At 45.3% G+C, this 20,962-nt stretch overlaps 1 protein-coding gene across 2 annotated transcripts in view; it reads right to left on the bottom strand.

The window, feature by feature from the left end:
- Nucleotides 1-20,477, bottom strand: part of Dsp (desmoplakin) — a 45,402-nt gene extending 24,925 nt beyond the window's left edge. The window contains exons 1-5 of one of the 2 annotated variants that reach the window (XM_027410382.2): nt 19,942-20,477; nt 7,803-7,905; nt 5,909-6,057; nt 4,499-4,673; nt 534-662 (exon numbers count right to left, since the gene is read on the bottom strand). In XM_027410382.2, the coding sequence (XP_027266183.1) occupies nt 534-662; nt 4,499-4,673; nt 5,909-6,057; nt 7,803-7,905; nt 19,942-20,138 (753 nt within the window). In that variant the 5' untranslated portion in view covers nt 20,139-20,477. The remainder of the gene's footprint in view (nt 1-533; nt 663-4,498; nt 4,674-5,908; nt 6,058-7,802; nt 7,906-19,941) is intronic. The other variant, XM_027410383.2, reaches the window with a different exon arrangement.
- Nucleotides 20,478-20,962: the final 485 nt, after the last annotated feature.

Genomic DNA, 20,962 nt, shown 5'->3' with positions numbered 1-20,962 from the left:
AGTATTACAATAAGTGACTTCATGTATACAGACAAGGGACGGTGGGGAATCCGGGGACATGACCAAGCACTGAGACCAGACTACTGTCTTGTACTGTCTGTCACTCTCACTCGCTCCAAGTCTGACTTTTTCCAGCATAGGAGAGGTATAAACTGAGATATAATTTCCTGCAGGACAAATGTCACTTTATTCCCACCCAGAAGAGAACTCCCCAGCAATATAAGCTACATGATAATTTCATTGTCTCCTGATAGGTGATGCTTTGCTTTGTGCAGTAATGGCCTACCTACCACCTCCCCAGATACCTATTCATAAACCATAAACTCATGATATCCTGCTCGAACTCAGCATTTAGTGCAACTCCTTCCCCAGGACCTGTAAATCTTTTCCCACTTCTCTTTTACACAATGGAGTGTTTTGTTTTGTTTAATTTCTAGTCTCTTAGAAAGAGAGTAATAGTTGCGTGTTTCAGACAAATTTGCCTAAGTGACGACACAGCCTTCTACAGATTCCATGATGAATGTGTGAAGTACCAGATCCGCTTTGATTTTGTCCAGCTGCCAGCGGTAGTCTCCGATGGCATTGTGGATGCTCCTGTGGCTGTTGATGTGCTGTTCCACTGCGCCCGAGTCCACACCCCAGGCTATCAGCTCCATCTCCGCCTGCAGAAAGAGGGGCAACCCTTTATTGTCCCTCCTCCACAACAGACTCAGTTCTCTGTAGCATTGGGGATCAAGATATCATACACAGCTCTGCTTCAGATAAAACTCAAAACATGCAACCACCCAGGAAGCTACGCTTGAATACAGGAGTTCAAAACTACCCTAAGTACACAGCAAGGCCCAATCTCAATAAAAAAGGAAGGAAGGAAGGGAGGGAGAAAGGGAGGGAAGAAAGGAAGGAAGGGAAGAAGGAAGGAAGGAAGGAAGGAAGGAAGGAAGGAAGGAAGGAAGGAAGGAAGGAAGGAAGGGCTATATGAAGTATGGTCTGAAGTCAAAATAATGTTTCAAGATTACCAAATGGCTAATGAGAATCACCAAATACATATTCAATTAGTCTGGCTCCAGCCCAAGATGAACTGAGGAACACATTCAGTAATGGTTCCTTGCGATTTAGATCTGTCTCCTGAAGAAAGAATCCTGCACTCACCCACAATGATAATAATGACATTTTTTTAAGTTGAAAAGGAGAATGTAAATGTGTATGACTAGTTACCAGTATGCATGATACATTATAGGTACTAATAGACATCTCTTTCTTCAATCACTTTTAAACCAGTGTCAGAAATCATTAATGACACAATCACAAACTGCCTCTCAAACTAAGTCACTCACCTAATCCTTTAAATCATCTTTTGTTTGCTCTTGCTATAGTGAACCTACAGCCTCACAAAAGCTAGGTAAGTGACCTACCATTAGGCTCCATAGCCAGCCCTAAGTTACGTAGATGAATGTGACATAGTTAAATGCTGGCTCAGAAATACAGCACTTTAAAATTCCTTTTCAATCTGTAAAAACTCCGTATGGTCCATTTCAAAGGGAAGTTCAGTCCAGCGTCTCTTCCTCCTTTTGCATGAGGCACATGTAAATTTCTAAACCACCTGTGTCATCTCTCGGACATGCCAAGGGCAAACATCCCAAGCTGGGATGGCAGCATGAACAGAACACAATTGTCCTAAGCCACACCCATGTTCTAGTGCTCTTGGCAAGGCTTCAGAGAGGAGCCCTTTCAGAGTCAGAGAACTGAAGGTTAGCAAGGACTTTGCCCTTGTGTCCTGCAATTGCCCGTGCTTTAAACCAGAAACAGCAGGTGCTACATCACCTGGGAGCTAGGAATGACCCAGGGACAACTCACACAGCTCATTACCTGCCAGGTGTATAGTATCTGGCTCGCCCATCAGCAGAAGCATAGATGAGGGAAACAAAGTAGAAACCTGGCAGGGAGATGGGTGTCTGCCTCCAGACACACTGCTGGGGAAAGGGCTCCCTTATCAGCCCAGGCCTCAGCTGAGTCTCCTGGGAGTGTGTGAAGAATGCAGACTATGTGTGGGGGAGGTGGGATAAGAAGGAAAAGGCCACACAAAATCACTGCAAACCTACAGCAGGAATCAGCTTGCTGAGAACCTTAAGAGCCGTCTGACCATGGCTCATGGATGGTTGTTAGGAAATGATGGAACCATATGCTTGTGTGAGAGTGCCATTTCCTGAATTTTAAAGATGTACAGATTTTTCTACCAAATATTTTTTTGGTTTTTGTTTTGTTTTGTTTTGTTTTGTGGCTGTTGTTTGTCCATTTGTTGGTGTTGGAGAGTTTCCCTAAGTAGCCCAGGCTGAGATTATAGACATGTACCACCACACCCAGCTCTACAAAGTGTTCTTACAATGCTACACCCACAGTAATACCGAAAGTGACTAACTCTGAGCTGTCACTTAATGTAACTGTCATGCTGTCTCAGAAGACATCAGGGGATATGATGTCTCATAATTACTTTGGTTCAAAGTTTGTCTTGCCTCCCATCAAGGATCCTTGAAGGTACAGTTCAAGCCCCATTAACTCAAGTCTTCCTCAGGACTGGAATGTCATTCTCTCCCTTCTACTAAGCAGGATTTTATTATAGCTCTTACAAGGCAATTATTTGGCATTTGAGGTGTATCTTGTTCTTGTTGTCTTCAATAATAATCATCTTTATTACTATGGACCATAATTTTTGAGCCCTCAGTTTCTATCATTATGCCAGTGTAGATGAACACTCAAGAAATGTGTGTTCAGAGCTGCAGGCCAGGGCCTGGGCAGCTCAAAGTCCTCCTGAGCTCCTTAGCTAGTTCAAGGCAGCCTGGGCTCTACGAGACCCTGTCTCAAAAAATAACAAGGTTTTCAAAAGACTCTGAAGGGAATCTGAAGACATGCAAACAAGTTTACAGTTAAGTTTCTGAGATAATCGCTGATGTTTCTCTACTATCTACTCCACCTTCCAGAATAGTTTATGATTTTCATAATAAATAGGGGGTGTGGAGGTAGGCATGGTAGAACACTAGGTATAATCCCAGTGTCTTGGGGGGATGAGACAGGAGGGTCACAAGTTCGAGGCTCGCCTAAGCTACAAAGCAAGACCCTGTCTCAAAAACAAAAACAAATGGACTGGAGAGATAGATGGCTCATTGGTTAAGAGCCCTGACTGTTCTTTTAAAGGACCTGGGTTTGATTCCCAGCACCCACATGGTGGCTCACAACCCTCTATAACTCCAATTCTGGGTGATTCAATGCCCCCTTCTGGCCTCCATGGGCATTGCATGCATGTGGTACACAGATAATATATGCCAACAAAACATCATACACATAAAAAAATGAAAAGCAAACAAACAAAACATAAACTGAAATAATAGCTGATTGAGTGAGTGAATGAAAATGGAAATGAATTAGTGGCAAAGGGAGTCACCACACAAGGACACACCCAAAACCTTTTAAAGGCTGGGTTGGTTGTAAGTGGCAATTGCCTGTGGTCCTATATATTCTGAAGGTTGACTGGGAGAATGGCTTGAGTCTGAATGTTCAAGACTAACCTGGGCAACACGATTCAACATAGTCTCAAAGAAAGGGTAGGGGGAATGTTAAAATAGCTAAGAAATTCTAGAACTACTTAGAAATTGGTCCAACAATTAATAAGTTCTTACAGCATTACTTAACTACCTCTCCACAATGTCTCATTCTTTTTTTTTTTTTTTTTTTTTTTTTTTGGTTTTTCGAGGCAGGATTTCTCTGTGGCTTTGGAGGCTGTCCTGGAACTAGCTCTTGTAGACCAGGCTGGTCTCAAACTCACAGAGATCTGCCTTCCTCTGCCTCCCGAGTGCTGGGATTAAAGGCGTGCGCCACCACCGCCCGGCAACACAATGTCTCATTCTAACATATCCACCTCTCGAAGAAGGTTGGCTCGTTAGAAGATTTTCATTATAAAGTTCCCATCTACATGATTATGGCATGTTTCTCTAGCCACCTGTTCATTATCGGGCTTAATTACTACATAAAACAACAAAACAGTAATTAGCATTGAAAAATACTTGGTAGAAATTCCAGTCGCAGGGAAAAGATCAGCGCATACTTCTAGTGCCATTATTGGACCTGACACCCACACAAGTGACTTGAGACTTATACAGTCAGACAAGTGAACTTCGAAAAACCACCAAGGAGACCAAACCAGAACACCCAGTGTCTCAGTGTTCAACTCCTCCTCCATGGTAATATTTTATAGCTTAGTTTTTAATTTTAATTTTTCTCACTCTTGTGTTAGTATTTCAAATGAGCCATAGAAGAGTTCGTTCTTTCTTTCCAGTGTATGTGTGATACAGATGAGGTTGGTTGCAACTCAGACAGAATGACTCTGACACTTAGCAGGTGGCTGCCACTGGAGTTTGGGGGCTGACTGAGCCACCTCTTCATCTGAAGTCCCTGGGTTCAGGGGTCTGAATACCAGCACACGTAGGTTCACCTGGGCACCACTTACCCTCTGCTGCCTCATCCAGCCCAGACACTCGCCCGTGAGGCGTTTGGTGAACTCATCCCACCCAGAGCCACTCTGGCAGGTGTATCCTCCACCTCCCTTGGAACTGGCCCTTCGGACTCGAGGGACACTGATGGCCTTGTACAGGGCTCGCATTTGTTCCTGGAGCTGAAGCAGTCTGAAAGGAAAGGAAAACAATGTCGTCACAAGAAAACAGCCTATGAAAACCCTTTTCTGGGTTTTCTTTGGGTCAATCTACAGGCCAAGGATGCTGCATTGGAAGTTTTTTTTTCTTTACCCTATGTCCTCCAACTTGATTACATTCAAGTATAAATGCTAGGAAGTGGGCTGGAGCGATGGCTCAGAAGTTAAGAGCAACAACTGCTCTTCCAGAGGTCCTGAGTTCAATTCCCAGCAACCACATGGTGGCTCACAACCATCCGTAATGAGATCTGGTGCCCTCTTCTGGTGTGCAGATATACATGGAAGCAGAATGTTGTATACATAATAAATAAATAAAATCTTTTTAAAAAAAAATGCTAGGACTCATAACCCAAAACATCATGAAAAGTGTCACTGCCCATGCCCAACCTGGCAGAGCCTCGATTTCTCTTGAGTTTCATCCTGGGAATTTAATCCTGGGCCTCAATAGCAGGAGAGCAAATTCAGACTGCACATCTCTGCTGTGGAGCAGCCACTTCCAACTCCAAGAGTCCCACTTGATTAAATAAAAGTTGATATCAGCCTCTGGAAAGGTCAGATGCTATACCAGAGGCCTCTGTTGCCGTCTAAATGGAGGGAAGGCTCATGACTCACTCAGCCTTTCAAACTAGCATAGAATTTTTACAGCACTGGGGACTGAACCCCACGCAAGTACTCTACTACATCATTTATCCTTTAAAAAAACAAAAAATGCCGGGCGTTGGTGGCACACGCCTTTAATCCCAGCACTTGGGAGGCAGAGGCAGGTGCATCTCTGTGAGTTCGAGGCAACTCACAGAGCAAGTGCCAGAATAGGCTCCAAGGCTACACAGAGAAACCCTGTCTCAAAAAACCAAAGGGAAAAAAAAAAACCTACTTAATTAATTTTGAGATAATGCCTCACTAAATTGTCCAGGCAGGCCTTGAATTTTTGATCCTCCGGCCTTGGACTCCTGAGTACCCAGGATGACAGAGCTCTGCTACCATTCCAAGAAGAGCTAAGTGTTTTCGAATGGTTATTTTCTTGCAGGTCTATTTAATTCTCATAGCACCTTGGGGGCCCACAAAAGATGAAGGTTGCAGTTTTATATTTGAAATGGATAACGCTGCACTGTCCCAAGTAAGGGAGGTTTCTTGGGTCATATGTGCGTCCCCTGGAAAAAGCCCAAGGTCATGTGCTGGAGGTCCCCAACCATGCTCTGCAGCCAATACCTTTTCTGATAAGCATCACAGGGCTGGCCCATCTGCCGCATCTCCCGGATCAAGCTATCTGTGATTTCCATTTGATCATTGGCCTGTGCAAAACACTCATCCAGCTCTCTGCTCCGGGCCAGCTGTATTCCATCTCCATATTTCAGTTCCTAGCAGAAAGAATTTGCATGAAAATGTGTAAGATTGTAAACAAAAGATTCATGTGTGTCCATGAAAGCAAACGGTCTACTGTAACTAACAGACAGTATGAGCCCCTAGTCAAACGGCTTGTTTTTAACTGAGCTGAGCATGGTGGTACACACCCTAACCCCACACCTTTGGAGGCTGAGGCAGGAGGATCAGGACTTTGAAGCTGGCCTGTAGTATACAGAGGTACTCTATCTTAAAAACAAAATAAAATCAGGGCCAGTGAAATGGCTCAGTGGGTAAAGGTGCCTGTCACCAAGCCTGGCAAGTTTGATGCCCGGCACCCACATAGTGGAAGGAGAGAGCCAACTCCCGGAAGTTGTCCTTTGACCTCTGTACTCATTCCCTGGCATTCACTCACTCACTCACTCACTCACACAAGCATATGCACACACACACACACTAAAAAACAGCTCAAAACATTATATATGTATGTAAGCGTGTATGTATATATATAAGTGTGTGTGTGTGTGTGTGTGTGTGTGTGTGTGTCTGTATGCATATTTATATGTGAAGTCAGTTCTCTCCTTCCATATTTATGTGGGTTCCAGGAATCAAGCTAAGGTGGTCAGGCTTGCATGACAAGAGTCTTTCCCACTGAGCCAACTTGCCAGCCCTTCAGTTGGAATTTGAAGGTAAATTAGAGAGTGTTCATCTTCTCCTTCCTTCCGTATGTTGAATTTCCATCTTTCATTTTACACCCAATTCCTATTTACTGGGAGTTTGACTGAGCTAAGTAAGATGGCGGGACCACTTACAAGGCAGGGCCTTTTCAACATCGCTGAGCCTTCCCTGTATTTCAGAGGGACATAACTTTTTCAGAAAAACTGACACACTGCAGTTATGTCAGATGTCACCAATGGAGGGGGCTGGGTGACGGGTGGGTGAGACCCACGTTGTGTGAGTCTGTCTCTAACTTCACACTGAAGTGGTTTGTAAACAGAAAGCCTCCTCTGCTGCTTGGTGCCTCTCAGCAGCTTGCTCCCCATTTCCCACTTGCTGCCCTCCTTCAGCTGCAGCCCAATGAATCTTACTTCTGTACACAAAAATGTAAGCAAATACGATACTACTTCCCAGGCACTCATTTTAGCCTTTGAACACACGTCCATAGAAATAAACCGGGAATGCCATGGCATTGCACTGTGGGTGAATGTACCCACGGTCACTACAAATTACATACACACAGAGCTTCATGCATGTTCTCATTGAGTACCGGTACCCCTACCTGCTTTGGATGAAGGAGTCAGCCAGGTACGGGAGGAGTTAGAGGAGTATGTGTTAAGCTAAACTTATCAATTCATGTGATTAGTGGATGAATAATAGGTTATCTTCAGAGTGGGGCTGTTATAAAAGCCAACTTGGCTAGGAGCGTTGTGTGCTCTTTGTCTGCTGCCATGTGGGACTCTACCTGGGGACTCTGCCAGGAAGAAGGTCATTGCCAGATGCTGCCCTCAGCTTGGGCCAGAACCATGAGCCAAAGCAAACCTCTTTTCTTTACAGTCTGCCCAGTCTGTGGCGTTGTTACTAGCAACAGAAAATAGATTAAGGTAATATCCTTATCTCGTCTGGTCTGAAAAGACCATCTCTAGACACTAATAATGTGAGAGGCCCAACAACAGGGAAGCACAGGCTGTGGTGAGGGCATGAGCTCCTCAGAAACCAGCGTGGGCCAGGACCAGACTCTGAGAAATGAGAAGAGAGAGTTTACCGGCTGTGCAATCAGCTCCGCCCGCATCAGACAGTCCGCACAGTTCTGCAGTAGTTCCTGGATCGTGTTCTGGTTCTGGTGCCTGGACATGGTGCCAGTTTGACTGTGGAGACAAAGAAAATAAATAGGAGATGACTTTTATCAATTTAAAAATAATATCAAACTTTCTTAAAAGTTGCAAAAAAATGGCACAGAAGTGGTCCTGTGAAACTCCTCACTCCACAGTTGTTCCCACGTTGGTATTTCCCCCATAAATATGCGTGTGTGGATAAATCACCTGTTCCTGACCCACTTGACAATGACAATGCCCTTTCACACCGAAACATTTCAATATATATTCCCTAGTAATGAAGACAATTAGTTATATAATCACAGTACAAATGTCTAAATCATGGAAATTAAAATGGATATCATACTATTTTCTAATCTATAGAATTTTGTGTTTTGTTGTTTTTGGTTTTTTGTTTATTTGTTTGTTTGTTTGTTTGTTTGTTTGAGACAGGTCTCACTGAGTATTCCTGGATGACCTGGAACTCACTATGTAGACCATAGGCCTCACTATGTAGGCCTCAAATTCATAGAGTTCTTTGTCTCTGCCTCCCAAGTGCTGGGACTAGAGCTATGTGTCACCAAAATTTCATAGATGAACCCAAAAATGTCCTTCCTGACAATTTCTTCTCAGGTCAAAGATCTAATCCAGAACAACTTTCGGACCTGTAGAAACACATGACTAGCAATGGCAGCCAGTGATCTCATCTGGTCTGTCACTCCTCCTACTCCCTCCCAACAGCCAAGTTCCCAGGACATGTCCTTCTATGGCCAGACGTCAGCAGGCCAAACACAGACAACAGGGATGTCACTAGCAAATCCAGCCATAGGAAAACAGAGTGGACAAGAGCAAAGCTAATCCTACAAAAGTATTTTCCACATTCACACCGAGAGACAGGAAGAACAAAGAAATCACCGTGTGAGGGAAAACATGGAAGATTTAAGCATATTTTGTAGCTAAGATAACGCTTGAATAGAAGTTTCTTCCCAGAATGTGGCTCATTCTAGGTTCTTAATTTGGTGATATGAATTAAGCGGCAGGCCTGCCCACTGCAGTTTGGTTTAAGAGATATTTAAAGCACATCAAACTGTGTTTAATGTGTGTGAGTGAGCGGCTGGATAAATTGCTACAAGATGCTGAACTTTAGGGGTAGAGCTTAGTGGTTAAGAGCATTTACCGTTCTTGAAGAGGATCTGGATTCTTCCCAACACTGCACTGGGCAGCTCACATGTGAAGTGTCTGTAACTCCAACTCCAGGGCCTCACACACACTCGTCTGGCCCCCAAGAACACCTGCTTATGCATGCACATACACATGCCTCAAGCAAATTTTAATATTTAAAAAATGGACACACTTCCTTATAGGGCTTCAGAGGCACCTGGTCCTTCAGCTAGCTCCAATTTGTACCAGTTTCTATCGGTTTGATGCCTCTCTATCAAACTGAGATCTGTGTGTCCCTCTATGCCTTGTTTAAAGGTTTGTGCAGTTTATAATTATGTGTCTTAGTGTGTTTGGATCTGTGTGTGGAACTGTGCACTTAAGTGCAGGTGCCTGCGGAGGCAGGAGGGCATTTGATCCCCTGGAGCTTGTGTTACAGGTGGTTGGTTGTGAGCTGTCCAACGTTGGTGCTAGGAACCGAACTTGGGTCTTCTGCAAGACCAGTTAATGCTCTCAAGAACTGAGTCATCTCCCCAGCCCACCCTGTAGATCTTAAAGAAAGAGTTCCACTGTTAAAAGACATGGGGTGTTGAGCTAGGAGTTCAGTTCAATGACACAGCACTTGCCTGGCATGTGCCCTGGGTTACAAGCTTAGCAATGGGAAAAAAAAATTGAGAGAACAATAGCTATAACATACCCAGGTGGGGAGGCCCACATCAATGTGGGAACCTCTACCACAGTGCCTCACTACATATTACCACACCACAGGAAAGCATTTTCTTTCTTTTTTCTGCCACCTATTTGGGGTTCCTCCCTGCAAGCAAGGCTCCCCAACAAGCCAGCACTAGCTGGATGTGGGTGAGGATCCCAGCTTCCCCTGGGAACCACTCCCAAATGACGACACTGGCTCCCTGAGGCAGGCCCAGACAGCGCTCTGCCAGAGCGTCCATCTGTCAAAACCTGGACAGCCTCCTCCACTCCTGGACCGTGAGTACACCAGTCTCGCTTCCGATCAGCATTACACAGGAAATCTGGCATGGTTCCCACGCTACTGGGACAGAGACAAGACTACATCTGTTGTCCTAACTTGTACAGAATTCCAGCTGCCTTAGAACACTTTCCCAATGTACCTGCCAGGAGGAAATATAAGAAACAAAGGGAGAAATAGAGACGCATAGGAACCCTGCTGAGAATTCTAGGATAAATAAGAAATCATGAAGGGCTTTTGGGAGGCTGGGGTAAGAAGATGGCTTGAGTTCAGGAGTTTAAAACCAACCTGGGCAACAGTGAGATTCCACATAAAATAAAGGAAGAAGAAAGGAAGGGAGGGAGGGAGGGATTGATTAATAAAGTATAAAATTGTTTTCTTTTCTTTTTTTTTCTCCTTTTACTCTTTTGTTATTTGAGACAGGGCCTCACCCCATAGCCTAGACAGGCCTGAAACTCACTATGTAGCCCAGGCTGGCCTCATTCTCATAGCAATCCTCCTGCCTCAGCTTACTGGGTACTGGGATTCACTGCCAGCTTGTTTTCTTCATTGAAAGGTGACTACCTTTTTTTCTGAAACATTTGGAAAGTTCTGTTTTGCAAGGTGGCTTGAATGGTGATGTCCACAAAGAATGCCAGTTCTAAGTACATGAATTAAAGAGTTATCTCTCCACACAACAAAAGTCAGACTTTCTTAACCAATTTAACAAGGTGTGCCACAGTAAAAACTACCATAAACTGAGCCATAAGACAGACAACTAAGGGCACCTGGGTATGGCATGCATAAGAACTTTGCACCATCTTGGCAACTTTCCTGTCAATCAAAATCAACTTTGGAATAAAAATGTATTAAACTGGGGGTTTGGCTGGTAGAGTATGTGTTTAACATGAGCAAGGCCAGGGTTCAACCCCCTAGCACCACACACACACACACACACACACACACACACACACACACACACACACACACACCAAATGTACACAGATGCAGGAAGTTCAAACTCAATTATGAATAAACGTATCCAGAGTGCCATACACATGTTAAGTCAATTTACAAGATGAAATTCTCTGGACAACCCCACCATTAGACGCCTAATCTATATGTTAGGTACAATAAGAGAAGAAGAGAAAGGAAACAGAACTGTTCTATTTAAATATAACAATACATTGTAGTAAAGGACATTTCAAACTTCAGAATGTTTATTTCTGGGTTTACCCAGTTTTTCTGTTTGTTTTGTAGGTTGGTTTTGAGACAGGATCTTAATGTGTCACCAAGGCTGGCCTCCTACTATCAGGGCAATCCTCCTTCTTCTGTCTTTTGAGTGTTGAGATTACAAGAGTGAGCCACTGCCCTCACCCCACTTACTAACTTTTGAGACAAGATCTCATGTTCCCACGTAGGCCTCAAACCAGCTCCTTGGCTAAGGACAACCTTGAATATCTGACCCCACCTCTATCTCCCCTGTGCTGGGATTACAAACCTGAGCCACCACTCCTGCCTAATGTCCATTGGGTACTTTTGGACAGTGGTTGACCAATAGGCAACTGAAAGAGCAGAAAGAGAAACCATGGGTAGCAGAGAGGGATCTATTATCTTATCCTTAAAGGAAGCCTCCTTATCCAGTCTCTATCTATTAAAAAAAAAAAAATCACACTTTTAACGGAGGTGCAGTCAAGAAGCCCTTTGGAAACAGAGCAAGGTGAACTAGGTGCACATTGGCTCTGTCCATCTCAAAAGACAGATTCTGGCCAGCAACTGGGAAAAGGGGGATCCACCCTGACAGTTAAGCCACAGAGGATGTTTCATACACAGAACTGGCTGTGCTTAATCAAGGAGAAGTGCAAGCAGAGAGGATTTTGACCTACTGGGTTAGATATTCTCCTTCCCAGCATGCCCTGAGTGCAGATCCCGGCCATGAGAGCTGGGGAACAGCTTCAGGGAGCACACTATCATTCTTCCATCCTTCCTTCCTTCCTTCCTTCCTTCCTTCCTTCCTCCTTCCTTCCTTCCTCCTTCCTTCCTTCCTTCCTTCCTTTCTTTCTATTTCTTTCTTCCTTTTTTTTTGTATTAGGAATCAAACCCTGGTCTTCAAGCAAGTTAGGCGAGTGTTGGACCGCTGGTTTATAACACCAGTTTAGGTTAAGCTTACTCTGTAATCCAATGTGGACCTTGCAATCCTCTTTCTCCACCCCTGAGTGCTAGGATTGAAAGGCCATGCTGCCACAGTCAGTTTGTATGGTGCTGGGGATGTACCCAGGTCTCCGTGCATGATAGGCAACTACTCTGCCAACCAAGCTTCATTCCCAGCCCAAAGTGGAAAGTTTATAAACCACATTCGGAATTGAACTAGCAAGCATCCAGTATCTATGTTTCATTTTTAAATGTGTTTTGTTTTATAGACGTAAAGGATAAAAGGTATTGGGGGGAGTCTCGAGGGAGAAAGCTCGTGTGGGTTAAATGATAAGACTATTGACTTCTACCCTAAAATTGACAGATATTCTTGGGTAATTAAAGAGGCTCCTTAGAAGATGAACTCTTCTGACATTGTTTTATCTTCACACTCAGAAAGACAAATGATTCATCCCGCACAGAACCTGCCTGTGCAAACATTTTTAAAAATTCATTCTAAAACTTGTTTAAACAAGAAAGGCTCTAAGCTTTTGTAAAAGGAGGCCTTCATCGGTGGCTAAAAGGAAAATATGTTCTGGAGTTAAATCCAAAAACTGAACACACAATTGAGTATGTGAACAGCATCCAGCTATGTTTTATCTCAGCATAATGTTCAAGTAACATTTGTTCCTTAAAAAGAAGATTCAAAAATTAGCTATCTTAAAACATATGTTGAACATCTGCTTCCAGAATATAATAGAAAAAAAATTTGATGACATACATGAGACATTACCAGGCAAAGATGTGTTGTTTTACAAAATAACTTCATAATAATTTTTATTGCTCATTAGACATCCATGCCGCCTTACTGTATTTCTTTCTATGTGTATGCAATCTCTTCCATATTACATCTTTCCTTCTTCTCTCTTTTCATCTTTCTCTCCCTTCTTCCTTTGGGTCATTTAGGGTCTTGCATGTATGCCTGAAACAAGGCTGTATGTCTCTCTGTATTCAGATTCATTGAATAACTCACACCCCCATCCCGCCGCAAAAAAAAAAAAAAAAAAAAAAAAAAAAAAAACCTCAGTTAATGTCTGTTGGAAATTGCAATTACACGATGCATCAATCTTCAGGCCTAATAAATTCTCCCTTTATAATTTTCAAAGTGTCTTTCGTGTATCCTACATTGCTAGTAAGAATCTTAAGTAAAACAAAACAAAAAATGTGTAACTTTAGCCCATTAACTCACTTAACACCCTAGCGTCAGCTGAGTTGTTGGGTAGCCATTCCTCAGAAGTGACAGGCCCCATGACCCCTCTTCCTCAGAGCTTACCCACACTCACCTGCCCACACTTCTGCACGACTTATTTACACACAGGTGTGGCTTCCCTACACCTTTATCATCTTGCCTCCTACGTGCACCTAGCAACATAAGGCTTTGCACACTGCAGGTGCTCAATGCCTGCTTGTTCAGCTCTGTAGAGCAGAAGAGAAGCAAAGGCAAATACATGACATTAAACTGATTGCCCTGATTTAGAGCATCAGCCAGGGAGTGTGTGTATCCCAGTCACTGTTCCCGTGCAACAAATGAGGAATAGGTGAACAGGCCTCCTCTGACCTCTGACCTGTTAAATGTTGTCCCAGTATAAGAACTGTGGCTGAGCAGTGGGGGTGGCAGTGGTGCACACATTTATTCCCAGCCTTTGGGAGACAGGAGCAGTCCTGGCCTACAGAGCTAGTTCCAGGACAGCCAGGGCTGCACAAAGAAACCCTGTCTCAAAAACAAACAAACAAAACCCGTGGGGGCAGTATTCCAATAAAATGTCCCACTTCTTTTGGGGTGGCTCTCCACCATTTACTATGTGTCAGGTAGCTGCTGCAGATGAAGGGACAAACTCGACATACCAGCCACAACCTTCACAGAGACCCCAAAGTGGTACCAGCGGAGTTCACTCCCAGCCCCACCACTCCCAGTTGTTAGAGTCCATGACTTTAAGGAAGCTGAGTGCCTGACTGCCCGAATCTCCACAGGTGTGACCCCCCCTCCCCCAGGGGAGGGTGAGGCTTAGGTGTGTAGTTAGGTCACAGAGGACTATAGACAGGGCTCTGCCTATGGTGTCTGCTCCTGCCATAAAGACAGACATGGTTCCAAAGTTTTCCTTTTGCCCCAAGCTATTGTTTTAAGGACAGTACACAGAAAAAAGTAGACAAGGACCTACAGGAAAACAAGGAAATGATTATGAATTCATACAATGAAATTCTGCAGCAGACTTTGCGAATACATATAATTTTTCTGCTGTAGTGTAGCCATCAAAATATATTTAAAAAGGAAAGAAGGAAAAAGAGGGAACAGATTGGGTGTCAAGTATGTAGCATTCAGGAGTCCTGTAAGACTCAAAAACAACTATGTCAGGCAAGTAAGTGAGAATGATGTATTTTAGCTGTATAAAAAAATTCCTCAAGGAGTAAGAAAATTCAGAGAGAGATGTCTTCCTTACTTGTTTGTTTTTATTGTTCAACGGAAATGACACCAAAATATTTGGTTCTATGCCAAAACAGAGATTTCTGATTTGAAATACTTTCCTATGCAATAACATTTGTTTTACTGAACCTCAAAAAAAAAAATCATCTCCATAGTGTGGATCTGAACTAGCATTTCCTAGCATGTTGCTTCCAGTGATGGCACTCTGTCTTGGTGTCTTGGTGTCTTAGTGTCTTTGGGGTCTCACCCCCAGAACCACCTCTGACCATTTTCAGTTTTCAAGAGTCAAGGTCACGGGGACCCAGTAGGATGGAGAAGAAAAGCTGGACAGGGGACAGATCTCCCAGCCCTCCCACCAAAATGCTTCTAAAGTCTTCTAGAAGCTCCTCATCTGGAAAGACTGGTTACACAAGTCAAGATGGACTCTCAAAGCCACACCCAGCTTCTCTTTGCTCCACCTAAAGAAGTCAGCACTGAGACATCAGAACATCAGCAGGTCTTCTCTTCCCAAGACATTTCCACCTCCTAAGCTACAGTGAAGCCATGCCCATGTTTGGAAAAGAAATAAACTACTGTTGAAAGCAAATAGCAATCACACAGCATCCTAATACAGAATCAATAATAAGTCTATGTAATACAAGAATCATGTTGGGTGGGGTTTTTCTAAGTGCATGAAACTCCTCCTAAAAGTATTAACAAAATAAAGCAACACATTAGGAAATAAGTATCTCACTGAAAGCAGAAAAGGGAGGCAACGGAATTAATGAAGTCAGAAGTTGTATTGGCTAGAAAAAGTTTGCAAGTAGAAAAGCTGAATTCTAATGACAGGGGTTTGATATTTTCTTAGATGGTGTGATAATCTGGATAATAAACTAAACCACTTGTTAGCTGTTAGACCTTGGGCAAAGTGTTTTAACTACTTTAACCTCAGTTTCCCATCTGTAAATTGGGAGGTTGGTTGTGAGGTTTGCGATTACATGAGGCTTGCATAATACCTGGCTTATCGAAGGTGTCTATCAAGTGATGGGAGCTGTTATTAACCATGGATCTAATGTTTTACAAAATATACAATTTACCCAGGCTTAATAACAATACCAATGTTGTCTGCTGGATATTGAATTTACCTGAATCATATTTTGCCATCATTAAAAAAAATTTTAGAATATGAATCCTCTAGCTACCTAGGCTCTGAGTTTCCTGTGTCCTCAGACTCTCAACTTCTCACACCAGGTGAAGCCCTAACCCCACCTGGGCAGTGTCGACTTTCCCACACAGCTGCATCACCCACACCCAGACTTTCCTTTTGTCCTCCTGCAGTAGAGCAATGGCCATCTCACCCAGGTTGTACACCTGGCACTACTCTCCACAGAGCTGTCACAGAGGCAGCCCTCCAGAGGCTCAGTGACCACCAACCCCCCCTGCGCCTTAGAATGGAAGAGTCTGGTGGCAATGAAAACCTGACATGGATTCCATCTCTAGCCAAATCCCTCCTCCAGGCTCTCCCAAAATTCTTCCTCCTTTCTCCTTACTGTTTTCCAGTTTTCAGTGAATGTTCAACAAGGAGCCCGCTTTACATACCTCTTGAACTTTGTCCATGTTCTATATACCCATCTATACCTGCTGAATTGCTACACAGAGTAAACAACTTCTTTAATAAAGTGTCATCAATGGCCCCATGGCAGATGTTATCTCTACTTATGAAAGCTTTGAAGCTATTTACACACCTCTAGCGTGTGTGTGTGTGTGTGTGTGTGTGTGTGTGTGTGTGTGTGTGTGTATGCGTGTGCTACCAGGGATGGAAGCCAAGGCCTTGAGAAAGCTGGGCCAGCATTACAGCACCAAGGTATACCCTCAGTTCTACTCTCTCATGCCCATGTAGTGTATGGTCTCAGAGCACACACTCCTCTCATAGTTCTTGTTTGTTTACATTAACTCTCCATAAGCTTCACACATGTTTGCAGCAAATGCTCAGAAAATACTTGCTAAGTCAATGGAGAAAATGGAATTTTACATACATTAACATGTAACCACAGACCTGTCCAGTCTAGAAGTCAATGTGGGAAGACCAAGGTGAGACTAGGTAAACCCCAGCGTTCCATTTCACTCTGTGGTCCATTTCATTCTGAAGTTTGGAGACTTGCTTTTTGCTAGTTTTGGTTTACCTTATTGCTACCACCATCATCATCATCGTCATCATTATCATTTTATTTTTTCTGTGCTGAGGATGTAATATACTAAGCCAGAGCTCTTCACCTGAGCCACATTCTCAGCCCCTGCTTTGGTTTTGAAATAATGAGATCTAGGCAAGAATAAGCTTTAACATTACAAGCCACATATTTCTGAAGTTTAATACCTACTGCCTTTAATCTGTCCACAAAATCCTACACTTGGATTGGTGGAAGAGCTGAGTGTGCAATTTGGTTACTTTGGTGACAACTATATTTTGGTGATCAGTATTTTATTTTAGCTATAAGAGATTCCAGAAATTCCGCTTTAATTGAAAGAGGATTAATATGATGTCTTATGCAAGGAAAATCCAAAACTTATTTTCAAAAAGGCTACATGCCTTTTATATTATTATATTGTGTAACACTCACTAACCATTTATTAAGTGGAACACAAGGAGAAGTTCAAGTAGATACAGATCCCATCTAACCTAAAATAAACACAGGACAGGTATGGGAGGAGGAGAGGGTATTACAATGTAAATGCCACCTAAAAGTGTTCTGAAAATGGACAAGAGTTAGTAATGAAATAGAGACAGAGGAGAAACACTTTAAGGAGATTGCAACGGCAAAAGTAAGATCTGGGTTCTCTACAGACAGTGACCAACTTGCGTAAGGAAGAGCTTCATACATTTATTTCAAAAACCACCACTCTAATTCAACCCAGAGAGACAAGTAAGTTTAAATTCAACTAGTAGTTTCCACACTGAGTTTTGTACAGAGAGGAAGAAAAACATACATTTTATCTAGAAAAAAAAATACTTATTAAAGACCTAATTGTTCACTTAGTTGAGGTCTCCATCTCTGTTAGGCAGGCAGGGCCTCCTAGTTGTGCAAAGCCTAGGCAATGAACAATCAGTTCCCTCCACACAAAACTAAAATGCTACCAGAAAAACAGGTCCGGGTGTGCGGACTCCCCACTCAGTCTCCATTAATTGGAAATGCACAAGTCAGCACTTACTATAAGAAAATGACTATAGGTCATTTTCTATTCAGCAGCTCTAGGACAGGTCCCACAGGCTAGGGGGAGGGGGCGCTACCACCCGGGTCTCAGGAGAAGAATGACAACCTCTGACTCAAGGTCCGCCCCCTGTCACAGCATGGTCACTGACAAACTTCAATCCTTAGGGTCCAAAAAAAAAAAAAATTCCTTTCTCCAAATGAGATCGTTTTTTCCCTTCCAGAAGATATACCGTTTGACAGGTTTATAAACAAGCTTTTCTTTGTCGGGGAGGGAACAGAAAAATACTGTACAACGAAAAAACATCGTTCCCCGGCCAAATTAAATGTTTTTTGAGACGAATCCTAATTAAGACATGTATCTTTACACAGCTCACATATCAATGGATAAACTAAAAATATTACTTCTCTATAAAATCTTGAAAAGCCAAGGAAGTAAAATAGCCAATTACTAGGCACTGATGGTTGTCGGTTTAAGAGGGCTGGGGGTGTACACGATCAGCAGAACACTTGCCTACTGTGTGCAAGGCCTTGGGGTCTGATTCCCAGGACAGCAAAAATAACAAAAGATAAGAAACCTAGGCTAGTAGAAGCAGACTAAATAATAAGATAAATAATAATAACTTGGCTCATAAAATGTTGAAAAGAACTACTAAAGAATTCCTGCATAGTCTGTCCCACACTAGAATTGCGTAACCCACACATTTAAAAAAAAAAAAAAAGTGTGTGGGTTGGGGGCGCTCCTTAATTCTGGGAAGGCGATGACAGAAAGCAAATTGGAGATTTAGATGGATGGCCAAATTATTTTAAAAACCGGTGTCAGGGGACACAATCGTTCACGGAAATCCCCGGGCACGTTTTGTTCACCCTGATGCTAGAGAAATAAATAAATTTAAGCAGAAAAGGGGATGCAACTGGAAGACGGTCTGGTCTCTAAAACTGCTGGCAAAACAAAATGCCACCACCGGAGCCCTCAGGTTTCTCCTCCTCCGCCTGCGGCCAGTGCGCAGCGGAAGTGTTAAGGTAGTGGGAGAGCCGCCTCTTTCCCAGAGGCGCGACCAGGGTAGGGCTGGGAAGGGGCGGGTCGCAAAAGTCTCACGGCTCACGTGGGCTTCCCGAGAGCAGCTCTGAGGACTGTGTGAAAGGACGCTCATTACCTTCTCCCACCCACCCGTGACTCCCTCGCTGTATTTCCCCGACGGTCCCGTGAGGAGGGCCCAGCCCTTTGTGGCGTGGGTTCCTCTGCGGCTCCTTGGTCTGGGAGCCCCAGTGCTTTCTCCAGGGTCACCCTCTCATCCAGACCTTGAGCCCACTCTACACAGATCAAAGAGATGACTAATGCTTATTACAAAGTCACCCAGGAGCCTTATCCGATGTTTTTGTTGTTTTGTTTTGTTTTAAAAGAGGCTCGGATCCTCCGGTGAGATCCAGGTTACCGAGTGGCCAGAGTAGGAGCGCAACAGGCCCGTCCAGGCCAAGCTTGCACCCCGCGCCGAAAGGCCATGCCTGCAGAGGAGCCTCATTTGCGTGACAGGGGGGTCTCAGGCTGGGAGGAGGGCGCAACTTCCATGCAAATGCCCTCGGGTAGCCAAGTAACCTAAGCGCCACCGCCACCGTGAGCCCTGAGTCACTCCGAGGCCACGGAACAGCAAAGGGGACCCCACTCCTTCACAGCTTTACTTTCCATTAGTTTGCAAGCTGCATTTTGTGGCCGCTGTCCCGCATTGCCTGACCTCTCCCACCTGCCGGCTGGAACAAAGGCGACTGCAGCCGGGTCCGCAGCGCAGGGGACAGGGGGGCGGGGTGGGGGCGCACAGACGACACAACGAAGGGGCCTGTGTCCCTGCCGTCTACGGCGCCCCTTCACAGTGGAGGCGGGAAGGAGGCGGCGCCCCTAGGGCCACCCTCTAGGGCAGAAGTGAGGAAAGGACTGTGGGACCCAGCCCGGGCTCACACTAAAGCTGTCTCCCGGATCCCCGCACACACCCACGCTCCCTGGTCTCAATGGAGAGTTCTGGGCGTCTGGACACTGGGTCCTGCGCTTCCGTGACCTCGGGGCACAGTACTTTCCTCGGCCTAGCCCTGGGTTTCCTGGTCGGCCCCGGAGGCGGGCCCCTCCCCGGCTCAAAGTCCTGGAACTGAGCTAGGTGGCTGCGGCGAGTACCCACCAGTAGCCGTCGGAGTTCTGGTCGTTGACCGTGCAGCGCCGGGAGTAGTACATCCTGCTGGTGCCACCGCCCCCGCCGCCGCCACCGCCGCCAACGCCGCCGCAGGTCATCTCATAGCGCAGATCCGGGCCGGACTCCGCGCGGGTCATGCGGCCCAGCGTGTTGATCCGCGGGTGGGAGCCACCGTTGCAGCTCATGTCGCCGGTCACTCAGAGAGCGGCTCAGCACCGCGGCATACGCGAGGCGCCGCCTCGGAGCACGCGAGGGGCTCCCGGAGAGGAGCGCGGGGCGCAGGAGGCTGGCGAGGGCGCAGCGCTCCAGCAGGGCGGAGACGGGGACGGCGACTGGCTGGACCCGGGAGCCGGACCGGAGCTGTGGCTCAGAGGGCGGCGAGGGCTTAGAGGAGCTGGGTCGCGGCTGGGTGTTGGTGTTGGTCGGGGCGGTGCGAGTCTCCTCCCCGCTGGCACCAGGCGTCCAGGCCACACCTGGCCGGCTTCTTCCCAGGGCCGGGTGCGGCCGCCTCGCCTCCCCCCGCCCCCCCCGCGTGTCACCGACGCCTGGGGCCGCCCTCCCCAACCTGCCGCTCCGCCCTGCGCCACCTAAGCCTGAGCAGCAGAGAGGGGCGGGGACCTGGCGACCTGACCTCCTCTGGGCGCCACGACCCTGTGGGACTTGCTCAGGCACTAGGCGACCAGCTCGGCCACAGTGGCCCACCTTTTTGGGGGACCCCCCTAGGTGCCAGGGGCGGAAATAAAGTGGACTGGAAGGGCCACTCGATTGGACGACTCTAGTAAAACATTGACTTTTTGCTTATCCCAGGAAGCCACGCCAGCTTCTATTTAAATTACTCCAGGAGTTCGATCTCTGTTGTGTCAAAACTATTTTTACAGAGAACCCCGAAAGGGGCTTCTCCAGAAATAATTTGTCACGAGGATAAAGACATTTCTTCCGTTCTTTTCCATCAGATGACAGAACAATGTAAGTTACAGTTTCTTTATTGTCCCTTTTCGCTCTCAGTATT

The sequence above is a fragment of the Cricetulus griseus genome, chromosome 3, assembly GCF_003668045.3.
Source record: "Cricetulus griseus strain 17A/GY chromosome 3, alternate assembly CriGri-PICRH-1.0, whole genome shotgun sequence".
In the NCBI taxonomy this organism is placed as follows: Eukaryota; Metazoa; Chordata; class Mammalia; order Rodentia; family Cricetidae; genus Cricetulus; species Cricetulus griseus.
Note: the sequence above shows the minus strand (reverse complement) of the source record. Positions and strands in the feature narration are given on the sequence as shown.